Consider the following 13,447-nt stretch of genomic DNA (forward strand, 5'->3'; position numbering starts at 1 on the left):
TAATTCGCAACTCGTGTCGATTTAAAACACTCCTTTCGGTCGTGTTTTAATTTATCGTCACTCGTTCCTATTTTTCGTACTTGTATCGTAAGAGACTTTGTGTAACGTGTGTTATTATGTTACATTTATATGTGTGACGTGACGGTACTATGTTAACACATTCAGCGCCAAGAACCCGACTATCGGGTACACTGTTCGTAGCGACTACGCGCTCCATACGGCGAAGACGTGGCTACGCGCTACGAGCGTAACCCGTAGCACTTAGTGGCAATAAATGTGAGTCTCGTCCAAAACTACCTTGGTATAAAGCTGCCATGTAAATATATTTATATCATACAAAGCTTGGCACAGGGTTTTTTATTGTCGAAGGTATGAATACCGAATGATAATTTTAATTCATATCAGATTATGTATATTTTTATACTAAAAATACTGTGATTTCTCTATTCGCGAATTAAAAATATTCGATATAAAAACACACAATTGCGAAATTAAAATATATATATATCTACCGATCCAAATTTTGGGGTATTTTCATTCATACAGACATAGTTAAATACCATATTAGGCTTGATTTTGGTGTGATCTTGCACTTTACCTATTTGTTATTAACATATATATTACAGTAAATTGTTTTAGTACTCTTCTCTTTAGCTTAGTTTTATTAAAACTGAACCCAAGGACATCTAAAAACTGAAGCCATATTTCGTTTCAAAACCTATTCAACACAGGATTCTAGCAAACTCAGTGTTTCTTTAGAAGCGTTAAATGTATAGTCAATTATTATTGTAACATAAATATGTGTGCAAAATTGCAATCCGTCCCTAAATAATGTAACGTATGGGCGCGTAGCCAACGTGCCAATCGTTAACGCTCCGCAGCGTATCGTAGCCATCTCTCTCTATCACTCTTCCACACTATTGCGACAGTTAGTTACGCTCCCTGTTCCGACCAAAATGTCTACAACCTAAAATGTCCGTAAGGATCAAATCTTCAAACATTTTGCTAACTTTGTGGTTAGAGCTAAATGTCTGTAATGAAAAACCCCCAAAAGGCTTTACTAGCCAGACGAAAATGTCTGTTCAACCATTCGGGCTAAAATATCCGTAATCTTCAGACTAAAAGAGCCCCAAACCAGTTCGACAAAAACTGTTACTCCGACGAAAATGTCCGTGACACAATTCAGGCTAAAACGTCCGTAATGTTCAGACTGCCAGCCAACAAGGCGAAAATGTCCACATAAGCTGAATAAGTGATGTTCAGACCAAAACTTTCCGACAAACACTTTGCTAATCATAGGAAAATGTCCATAATTCAGGCAAAAAATCCCCAATGTTCAGACCGAAAATTCCTAATTCCGTTGCTAGACGAAAATGTCCACTTAATTCGTGCTAAAATGTCCGAAAAGTTCAGACCAAAGATGCCCTAAACATTATTTGTGTAAAATGTCTGCATAAGATCTGATTTAGACGGCGCGCGAACTCGCATGCGATTTTAGTTACATTGCGGACTGTCGGTTACGTCCAATTCAACCGACCGATCAAAAACCGCAATGTAATGACACTCGCATGCGAGTTCTCGCATCGTCTAAAAGAGCCCTAAAGGCTAAATAAGTCAGTCGAGATAGTCCGTGTATCCCTGTGCGCCGGTGAACACCACGTCGATCCATATGCGCGCCGCTTCGCCAGATGGCGCCATGAGGTAGTAGCGACGTTGTCGTGTCTTCACTATGAACGTGGTCTGAGGGTTTGGAGATTTTGAGGTGTTGCCGTGGTCGAGGTATACTTCTTCGATTACCTGCAAATATATAGTAATATAAATAAATAAATATTATAGGACATTTTACACAAATTGACTACGCCCCACGGTAAGCTCAAGAAGGCTTGTGTACTTAAATACATAGAAAAACAACCATGACTCAGGAACAAATATCTGTGTCAGCACACAAATAAATGCCCTTACCTGGATTCGAACCCGGGACCATCGGCTTCATAGGTTAGGGTCACTACCCACTAGGCCAGACCGGCCGTCTACAGTCGTCGTCTAATATACAGGGTGACATTTAAGTCGTGATCAGTAATATGTTTTTCTAACTCCATAAACAACGGACAATGTAATGCCCCTACTCTTACTAAAATCAGACATTTTTTTTTTGTCCTTTATTTTACTTCCTTCCGACAATGTGACTCCGATGACTCGCCGCGCACGATAGGCGTGTCGTTCAAAGAATTAAATATAAATAATTTATGAATGGCCACAGAATAAATAATAGTACTACATAAGGTTCACTCTCTGACAAAACGCATCTCACGAAAGATATGACCGCTAGGTGGCGCAAGCGCGAGCAGGCGTCCGTTCCGTAGCCTTGCGCGGCAACCACTATTGCTAGACACCAAAATTGGTGTGGGCCGCATGTACTTGTGTTGTGCGACGGAATCGCGGAGTGAGCCACGCCTGGAATGGCGTATATAGGAAAATAGATGGACCCACACATAATATGTATCTAAGAATAGTAAAATGGTAATAAGTTCTGTATATAAGTATGTATATGTGAATACTGAATAATAAAGGAAATGTACCTATATAATTTTTAGCAGTAAAAACTTTTGTGACGGCACTTATGGACCGACCATGTATTATGTATAGCAGAAATTGCCAATTGGTTGCCACGAATTGGTCCCGACTCACTGGTGAATGTCAGAAATTTCAATAAAATGATACAGGATCATCAGACATAGAAGTTTTTGTGGCAAAATAAAGTGATTGACTAAATTAATTATCGTCATGTCTGTTATCGATGTTACCTTAACGTTATACTTAGATATTTAATACATTTTTGTATGAAGATAGCTACCGCGAAATACACAACACGTTCGATATCTTCTCCTCTTTTCTTCGAGCAACTCGGAAGGGAGGCGGCATTCGCACTATGTCCCCTCTGCCGAGGTACAAGATTAGCGCGTCAATCTAATCTAGCGCGGGTAATAAAACTAGTTGCACTTGGATTTTTCACTAGACCGAGTCCAGACGCGCGCGTGAACACTGCTGCACAAAAATGCCTGATTGCTCGGTTTTTTGTTATAAAAAGAGGTCGGGGACATCAAATTTACAAAAAGAAAGTGTTACATTTCACATGTAATATTTTTTTTTACATATCATACGTTTAATTACATCCAAACACAATTATTATATTTTAGTCTCATGTAATTGTTGGATTTATCGATTTTGCTCGCCCAGTACAAATTGCGGATCGGTCGAGCGACAAATCCGACTTCTCATCTCTCAGAATACAATAACATACTTCAACGAAAATGTGTTAGTGTGCGTGTTGTGACACTTGTCACTCGTCCGTACACAAAAAGAGATCGAGGTTTGCAAGATTTGTCTTTGACGTGTGTCATTTTCTATGTATTTGTGTCGTCATTACAGATTGGATTTTGTATGTAAGTGTGTGAGAAGTGCGACTGTGTGCACCTTTCCCCCCGCGAAAAATGGCAGAAAGATTTGTACGGTGAGATATCGCTTGGGCCCCTCCCTTCCGATGTGTCGGAAGCCGGTGTTGCTCGAAGCCTCTTTTGATATATCGCTGCCCCAATATTACAGGGTTCTATGTTACATTTTCAAGATAGTTGAAATTCGACTTAATGTCACTATGACAATGTTCAAATTTCAGTTCGATAAAAGTGAAACATAGAACCCTGTAATATTGGGGCAGCAATATGGCTAGTTTTCTATTCTTTTGGTACTATACTACAGTTTACGTTTTAACTTTTAAGTACTAAATATACGCAATAAAGATATTATATTATGTACCGCTTTGTGATTGATATGCATTATTGAAATTTCTCGGTAACTTACCTACAGCAAGTAGTAGTTACATATTTTAAATATTAATCTACCTATGACTTACCGATAACAGATTTATTTATTTATTTAAACTTTATTGCACAAAAGAATAACTTAATGTACAAAAGGCGAACTTAATGCCATGAGGCATTCTCTACCAGTCAGTCTATCGATGTTTCGTTTTATCAAACACACGTTTTTGCCACAAAAACTTCTATGTCTGAGGATAATTCATGAGATGTGAACAGGTATTACCTGGAAGTAAGCGCCGCCCCGCGGTTTTTTCTCGCTTTTATCCCAGTAGTATACGAATGTCTTCGATTCCCGATCGAACACAAACCACCTGGAAAAAAACAACACACGTTTTATACGAAAGGCTTAAAGGTATTTTTTTATACTACGTCGGTGGCAAACAAGCACACGGCCCGCCTGATAGTAAGCAGTCTCCGTAGCATATGGACGCCTGCAACTCCAGAGGTAAGAATTAAAAGGATCCAGAGGAGAAAATGAAGTCGAATCTGAACAGAATTAATAAGTAAAGTAGTAGTAGTAGTAGTAATTAAGGAAAACTGAATGGCTCTTAGGGCCACTTGCACCATCCCACTAACCCGGGGTTAACCGGTTAAACCTGGAGTTACCATGGTTACCAGTACAATTTGACACTGGGTTAACGGTTTAACCGGTTAACCTCGGGGTAGTGGGATGGTGCAAGTGGCGCTTAGTCAGCTACGTCGTAAATATTAGATAATCAATCACGGTACAACTTTTTTACAAAGTGGTAGACCTTATAGGCTGTATATATCTACCAAAGATAATTTGAAATAGAGAGTTACTGTCACGGTCATGGTAAATTATGTAGGTACAGTACATTTACTGCCATCTTTCGACAGAAGATTAAAACTGTTAGAACGCCATTTGACTTTGATCATTATTCTATCACTGATATGTGTTAACTTGTTGAATATTAATATTAACGCCATCTACTCGAGAGTAGGCTGAAGGTTTATAGCGCCATCGCTCGAAAATATTGCACCATTGAGTAGATGGCGTTCTAACAGTTTTAATCGTCTGTCGAAAGATGGCGGAAAATGTATTGTAGTTACATAATTTACCATGACAGTATGAATGAATGAATAAATGTTTATTTGCGTCAAACAAGCGTATATATATAGGTGTTACATTTTTGTTTTTGTACGATCCTTGTTTTGCCATGACTGGCGTACAAATATTGTTTTTATACTAACTAAATTGACTATGTACAAGAATAACCCGAAACTTATAGACTACCCATTCCCTATTCGTACACAGATTCGTTTACAGATACCCTATTCGTAACCCTCTATTTCAAATTCTCTTTGGTTGTAGCCATTAACGTACCTCTTCGACCACGTGTGGAACTTGGCACCAAGTTTATGCAGATAGCCGCGGCAAGCGCTCGCGGTCACCGTCACGTGGGGGCACAGCTCGATCTGGTGACCTACACATAACAATAAAAAAAAACATGAGCATAACGTTCTCTTTCAAAGTCTGTTAAATATGGAATCGTCCTGGGTCGTCCCATTCGTTTTTCGTCAAGTTCTTAAATTAGTTCATTCGTCACAATCGTCGGTGGCTTTCCAAGTAGAATGAGTGACGAAAGCAGAATAGGACTAATTTAAGAACTTGACGAAAAACGAATGGGACGACCCAAGACGATACCTTAAATATGTACTCATAAAAACAAATAGAAGCTCTTTTTTTTACTTGTAAATATATGTGTATATAGTTATTAGAATTTAGTTTTAATTTTAATGTTTAGTTTAAGTATTTATCTATCTAATACCTTTAAACGAGCAATTCTTGTTTATTTATTTATATATATATTTCGGCGATCTCGAAAACGGCTGTAACGATTTCGATGAAATTAGCTATATGGGGGTTTTCGGGTGAGGGGGCGCTGTGAGGCGCTGTACGGCGCCACGCAACGCCTATTACGCCGAGGACCGCACCGAATAGGCCGAATACCGAATAGTTGCCGAACATTCGTGGCATCTCTAGTTGTGTTGTGACTTACTTACCCGCGGATTCGACATGGCGTCTGAGGTCGAAGTCCTCGCGGTCGACAGGCAGGTAGCGGGTGAGAGGGCGCTGTGAGGCGCTGTACCGCGCCACCCAACGCCGATTACGCCGAGGACCGCACCGAATAGGCCGAATACCGAATAGTTGCCGAATATTCGTGGCATCTCTAGATGTGACTTACTTACCCGCGGATTCAACATGGCGTCTGAGGTCGAAGTCCTCGCGATCGACAGGCAGGTAGCGGGTGAGAGGGCGCTGTACGGCGCCACGCAGCGCCTATTACGCCCAGGACCGCACCAAATAGGCCGAATACCGAATAGTTGCCGAATATTCGTGGCATCTCTAGTTGTGACTTGCTTACCCGCGGATTCAACATGGCGTCTGAGGTCGAAGTCCTCGCGGTCGACAGGCAGGTAGCGGGTGAGAGGGCGCTGTGAGGCGCTGTACGGCGCCACGCAGCGCCGATTACGCCGAGGACCGCTTTGGAGTGGCACTGGAAACAGAAAATTTTGTAGTTCAATTTTAGGGTTCCGTACCCAAAGGGTAGAAACGGCCCTATTACTAAGACTCCGCTGTCCGTCTGTCACCAGGCTGTATCTCATGAACCGTGATAGCTAGGCAGTTGAATTTTTCACAGATGATGTTTCTGTTGCCGCTATAACAACAAATACTAAAAACAGTAAATAATAAATAGTGAATAGAATCAGGCGTTACTTTGCGGAAATTCATATTATATCGCGAAGATTCCCGGATTAGCAAAGTAATATTTTGGTTCTAATAAATAATAAATATTTAAGTGGGGCTCCCATACAACAAACTTGATTCTTTTGCCTTTTTTTGCGTAAGGGTACAGAACCCTTCGTGCGCGAGTCCGACTCGCACTTGGCCGGTTTTTGTGTATTTACAATCCAGGTACAGTCAGTGTCACATTGATAGTGGCGGATGAAAACTAACGAGTTAGACCACTACACCACTAGCCTTACCACGACTGCCTTAGCAGTGACAAACTGACTTATTCGCTAAAGTCTGCGTAACTTATTTTCTATGCATCTCGCTCAAACTACAGTGCGAGCGAGATGTATAGAAAATAAGTTACGCACACGCCAGCGGTACGATCTTGTGGCTACCGGGCAAAATCAGCTTTGATTGACCTTAGAAACAATTGTGCCAACCGGCATCGCCTGAGACAAAAGTGTATACTCACTGCACTTACTTAGCCTACGAATACAAGTTCGAAAAAATTATACATTATGAAAGGCTTTATCTCGGAAAATATTAGATGTACAGAGACAATTCTAGTGTCTTATTGTAGCAAATTTAGTCTACTTTAAAAACGCCCTAGGAAGTTACTATCAAAAACTAGTACTTTAGGGTTATAATCGCCCAAATCTAAAAAAAATGCGGTTTATTCGATTTTTGACAAAGTTGCGTTCGGCGCTCGAGGTCACAAACTTGGATTATTCATTGGGCCAACATCATAAACAAGTCTGCAAAAAATCAAAACTACCGGATTTGACGCAAACGCAAAATGTATAATTTTACTGTATTATATATTGTTTAACTTAGATTTTATAATGACGAAGCCTGTTGCGGATGTCATCCTTGGTATTATGTTTGCGACGAAGCATGTTGCTGATTTGCATTTGTAGCCACCGGACGAAGCCTGCGTTGCGGATTTCTTACATATAACTGGAGTATTTTTTAACATTACAATAAAATTGATTCTAGTTCATTAAACATAAAAAGTTGTCAGTGAGGGTCGTTAAAGATGTCGTTGGGTACTTACAAATGTTGTCTCGGCTAAAGTCGGAGGCGAGGCTGAGTGGTCGACTGTCATCGCTGCGTTTCTCGTCTTCTGTCGACTCGGTGTGAGAGTTTCTTACTTGGAGCTGCAAAATAACGATTCTCCGTCAAAATGCCAGTACCAATACCTTGGAGTGAAAAGATGAAGAGTTTACGTGGTTATTTTTATTTGTTTTACAAGGGGGCAAAGTTGTTGTTTAACCGCTCGTGCTAATATTGATACCCGAATAAGCGAAAGATTCCAAAATAGAACCACAAGCGTAGGGAGTTGTTCGAAAATGGAATCTTGAGCATTGCGAGGGTTTCAAAGCACGAGGGTTAAACCAATTTTGCCCCCGGAGTGAAACACAAATTTTTACACCACACCAACACAAGGAGAATACGAACTGTTAAATATCAAACAAAATCAAAGCAAATCGATTCAAAATTAATGTTATTAAATATTTATCATTCAAAATCATCATTCAAAAGTCAATTCTACCAGCAAACTTAAAGTAATTGAATTTTAAGTAAACAACTCAAAATTTTCATTTGAATACTTTGCCTCACATGCGGATAAAATGCAACTTTCTTATCATTTTTGGAACAATCAAGAGAGCCTTTACCGGTTGGTGTGATGAAAACTATATTACTCAATTCTTTTTACCCTGTACCGGTCAAGATTTAAAAAAATACACGATTCTTTCGATTCGATATTTTTATGGACTAAGGAGCCTCCCTAGTCCAAAAAATTCTGCATAAGGGGTTGTCCATTAATAACATCACAGAAGATTTCGATTTTTCTGAAGATGACGATAGTGAATGGTCATACCTCATACATTTTGAATGTAGTTAGTTATCGTTCCTGAGATACTTACAAGTAGAGGTTTAGGTGAGTAAAAAGTGCCCAAATGCGATGTCTTCACGAACGTAAGCCACATAGACATAATGTTCTTATTGGTTGTTTTACATTTATTTTATGCCTCACTTGTATAATAAATAGTAATTTAATTCACATATATCTAGAGGCTAGTAATAGTACTAATAGTTTAAACAGTTTGTATGTCTGTATGAGAAAACAAAATGATAAACATATACAATCTTATACATATAAAAAATATGGTTGTCTGTAAAGTCGGTTTACGGACGATAATTTTGGGTGATAACGTCATAAGAAAACATTGATGAAAAATTGCCGTAACGTTACCATGGAGATCTGTCCACAACGTGACACTTTTTCGTGCATGCTACCGGTGTTCATCGATTTGTAAGACGTTATCATGTCAAAAAGGGTTTGGAAAGGACAGAGAGTTCTCAGCGTGGTGAAATAGTCCCCAGATCTAAATGAGCTGTTTAGATTACGATGGTACAAACTGTAACGAGTATTAAATAGTCATAAGAGTCGTAAATAGTTTCACGCACAGTATTTTGACTACATAGACGAGTAAATCAGTGATTGCCCGACGAATACACAATTTTCACACGAAAGCATGTTTAAAAACACATAACTACTCATAAAGCTCAGATCGGTATGCGCGTAGGCGGCATCTTTTACAAGCAAAATAAATAGGAGTCATGTAAAGAGCAGACCTGCAGTCTATCAAGTCTCAATATTTTCATGAATATATTTTAAAGTATTATATTGGACAGTCGGACGTTTTTACGACTTAGAAAGTTATAAAGAACCGCAAATTGTAGTTTGTTTTGGCGGCATTCCCGGTGATAATATGGATTAGGGTTATTTAGTGGAGTTTTCTTTGAAGTATCTATTTGGCATAATTATATTAAAATGAAAATGGTATTATTGGTCCTAATTCACCCGAGTTTTGTTAAATATTCAAAATAAAGTCCCTTCTAAATCTTACTTTTATAAATTACACAGTATTTAATTTATGCTGTTCATTTTTGGACATAAACAAAATTTCATTACGCGAGTTACAAAAAAGATGTAATTCCAGTTACTACAGTTTTATACGGCGATTAGACTTAGAGCATATGGGGGTTTTCAGAAAAAATGGTACCATTTACTTTTTTTCGAAAAACCATCAACTTTTGGGTTATTTAGACGAGTACTTAGAATAGAGAATCACGAGTACTATTGAATGAGTACTATTGATGAAGAAAAACGTGTCCCCAGTTTTTCATACATTTTGGGTGTCAGTTTTGTAACGGTCCATACAAAATGTACTTATGTGAAAATGCGTTACAAACCTGACATTTTTTTTGGAACACATTTCTTTTCTTTTTAAATCGATAGTCCTCGTGATTCTGAGTAGAAATAACCCAAATTTGATGGATTTTCAAAAAAAAGTAAATGGTACACTTTTAAGTGAAAATGCTCATATGACTATGTCATTCTCTATAATAGAACTGCGACCTTATATTTTAATTAAACTTATATCGCATAACACTTAACATTTCATTTATATATCACTAAAAACGACTTAAAACTTAAGTAGGCATTAGAGTCGTCAAGCACAAAAGTCGAAGGCACAAGGCGCGGTAGGTCACCAATGCGTTCAATGTCTACGACCTAGTCAAAAGTGCATTCAATGAACCACTCCATGAATGTATAGTCACCTGCAATAATATGTTACACAACGAAGGCCGCAAAAATATCTGACACGCTCTTATTTTTAGAGCCATTAGAGCGTGTCACATATTTTTGCGGCCTTCGAAGAGTAACATGTTATTGCAGGTGACCGTACAAGAAGGGCTACAGAACGGGAGGAATGGCGACGGATTGTGAAGCTTGCCACCGGCCCTGATATGACGACCACGACCACTCTGACAAGAGTGTGACGACAAAGAAGAATTAGAGTCAAACCAAGCTAACTCTGCAAGGCATTTGGGATGACTATGTCATCATTAATGTCAAATTCCTATGAAAATATGACATTTATATTGACACTCTTTCCATGTGTTAAGTTCAAGTTAGCTTAGGCTTAGACGGATTCTACGTATACATTATTATTAGAATTTTCATATTTTTATTAAATCACAACACTTTCTTTTATTTAACTCTAATATCAAAATCACTTCGCGCCACTTTTTTAATTCGCCGCCCTTGACTGACACGGTCGTCGGCCGAGCACGCACTGAGTTTCGTATACTTAATGCTCGTTTACAATACCAACATTACGAACTCACCTTTCAAACAATAATGAGCCTTGTGCCAACAGAACAAGGGCTTTGATGTGTCAGATGGTTTCGTTTATAAAATGAGTTTATTTTTGTTCTAAACTAAACGGTGGGCGCGACTGAATGATCGTGTTTACGATACGGATTTTGAAATTAGTAGTAATTATGATTAATTGGTGAAAATATCTGCGTTTACGTGTTTGTGACGATAGCGTCATGTGAGTCGTGTTTCATTAATGAATAATTTGGCATACATCTGTAACGGATATAAACTGATTCTGTTTCCAGGATTAAAACTATCTGCCTCAAGGTCAACCTAAGGTTGACGACTCTTGAAGAACAATTGACGGTATTAAAGTGTATTAACCCTTTAAAGCCACGTATATCGTCTTGACGCGTTATCGTAAACATTGTCGGAATGCACGGAGGTTCAGGGGCTACCCGAGGTTTTCATCGATTTTTGACAAGTTTTGAATCGTATCTCCTACTTTTGCACTACAGATAGAATTATAAGACAAACGGCTATCGGTTCTTCAATATTTTATTTCCATTTTTGTCCACCGGATTTTGAAAGAAATGATTACTTATTTTTTTATGTTTTTAGGGTTCCGTACCCAAAGGGTAAAACGGGACCCTATTACTAAGGCTTCGCTGTCCGTCCGTCCGTCCGTCCGTCTGTCACCAGGCTGTATCTCACGAACCGTGATAGCTAGACAGTTGAAATTTTCACAGATGATGTATTTCTGTTGCCGCTATAACAACAAATACTAAAAACAGAATAAAATAAAGATTTAAATGGGGCTCCCATACAACAAACGTGATTTTTGACCAAAGTTAAGCAACGTCGGGAGTGGTCAGTATTTGGATGGGTGACCGTTTTTTTTTTTGCTTTTTTTTGTTTTTTTTTTTTCATTATGGTACGGAACCCTTCGTGCGCGAGTCCGACTCGCACTTGCCCGGTTTTTATTTTTAAACATTGTCTAAAAAAACACTTTATTATCTAGATTGCTGTGAAGGATCTTACATATACGAAGTCTACATATTTGGGTTCGTCTTTGACGTCTCGAAAAACGTGTCTAGGATTTTAATTCTAAACTAGTTAACACAAAAGTTATGGCCTGAAAACCAGTTTTTTGGCCTAATATCGTTCAACTTTGATGCCAAATATCTCGAAGACAATGAACTTTGAAGTAATTAAATATGGGATATTGCTTAAAGCCGTTCCTGTTAATATGATAAGCTACAAAAAACATCAGAAAACTAAGGGATTCAGATCGAAGGTCATTGGCGTGGGGGAGCCCCTGCACACTTACATATATCGTTGTCTGAGTACCCACAACACAAGCCTTCTTGAGCTTACCGTGGGGCTTAGTCAATTTGTGTAAAAATGTCCTATAATATTCATTTATTATTTTATTTTATATTGGGCTACAGACGCGCGTCAGTTAACGTCTTTGGGGGTCAAGTGTTAAACGTGTTTATTAGACTTTTGATATCTTATGAGGATTTTTGATAGCCATTATACGTTCCTTGACACTTCCCGCTATGGAGCGTTAGACTTATACGACACTGCTGTTACGATGCTAAATCACAGAATAAGTAATAGTACTACCGTACAGAAAGGAAACTTCCTACAAAACCGAAGTCTGACAGCGGTTCAGGGGCGAATCGTGATATCCCTTTCTAATATATCGCACTATCCCTTTCGGCTACTTAGGGTAGTCAAAATTCAAGCCATTAGCCATTATTCTCTGGACAGGATTGGATCTCTATCGCAAAGGGACGTCAAGTTGTGACGACCCTAATAATTGCTCGGGGCAATGCTGAGCCGAACGGAGCCGAGTTTGCCCGAAGTCAGGAGTTTCGCACCCCTGGCTAAACGTAGTAGTGCAGTGCCCTCATGCGACGCTTTCCTTGAGTTGTGTCGTTAGCGATAACGTTCTCCGTTTACGAGCGAATATTTTCGAGCGAGAACATTTCGCATACGAAACAGGGAACGTTCTCGAGAAAGGCACAACTCCAGTCTTAACCAAATTAATGTTTTTTTTATAACAATGCTTTAATAATAATAATTCAGCCTATATACGTCCCACTGCCGGGCACAGGCCTCCTCACTTGCGCGAGAGAGCTTGGGCTATAGTCCCCACGCTAGCCCAATGCAGATTGGGGACTTCACAAACACCTTTGAATTTCTTCGCAGATGCATGCAGGTTTCCCCACGATGTTTTCCTTCACCGAAAAGCTAGTGGTTAATATCAAATGATATTTTGTACATAAGTTCCGAAAAACTCATTGGAACGAGCCAGGATTTGAACCCACGACCTCCGGATTGAAAGTCGGACGTCATATCCACTCGGCCACCATCGCTTCATACATACATAAATAAATAAAATAAAACATATACATATGTTTATTTCCCGGAAGCTGATAGTGATAACTGATAAGATAGTTAAAGCTTTTTATTACAATCAATAGATAACTCACTAATTCACCATTCCACTTATCTGTGTTTGCTTGTAAAATATAACAACAAAGTTTGTATAAGTAATATTATTCTTATGTTAAAACATTCCCGGTATTCTTTATACATATACTCTTAAATGTGATATCGTACTCTTAA

At 38.9% G+C, this 13,447-nt stretch overlaps 1 protein-coding gene and 1 long non-coding RNA gene across 5 annotated transcripts in view; one reads left to right on the forward strand and one right to left on the reverse strand.

Moving 5' to 3' along the window:
- LOC134801917 (uncharacterized) overlaps positions 1-13,447 on the forward strand; it is a 204,840-nt gene that overhangs the window by 190,501 nt on the left and 892 nt on the right. The window lies entirely within an intron of this gene.
- Positions 1,099-13,447, reverse strand: part of LOC134801793 (pleckstrin homology-like domain family B member 2) — a 43,751-nt gene continuing 31,402 nt past the window's right edge. For all 4 annotated transcript variants that reach the window (XM_063774391.1, XM_063774393.1, XM_063774394.1 and 1 more), the window contains 5 exons: positions 7,691-7,793; positions 6,266-6,397; positions 5,224-5,323; positions 4,102-4,189; positions 1,099-1,797 (listed from right to left, as the gene is read on the reverse strand). In XM_063774391.1, the coding sequence (XP_063630461.1) occupies positions 1,615-1,797; positions 4,102-4,189; positions 5,224-5,323; positions 6,266-6,397; positions 7,691-7,793 (606 nt within the window). In that variant the 3' untranslated portion in view covers positions 1,099-1,614. The remainder of the gene's footprint in view (positions 1,798-4,101; positions 4,190-5,223; positions 5,324-6,265; positions 6,398-7,690; positions 7,794-13,447) is intronic.

This window comes from Cydia splendana, chromosome 23 (genome assembly GCF_910591565.1).
Source record: "Cydia splendana chromosome 23, ilCydSple1.2, whole genome shotgun sequence".
NCBI classification, from domain to species: domain Eukaryota; kingdom Metazoa; phylum Arthropoda; class Insecta; order Lepidoptera; family Tortricidae; genus Cydia; species Cydia splendana.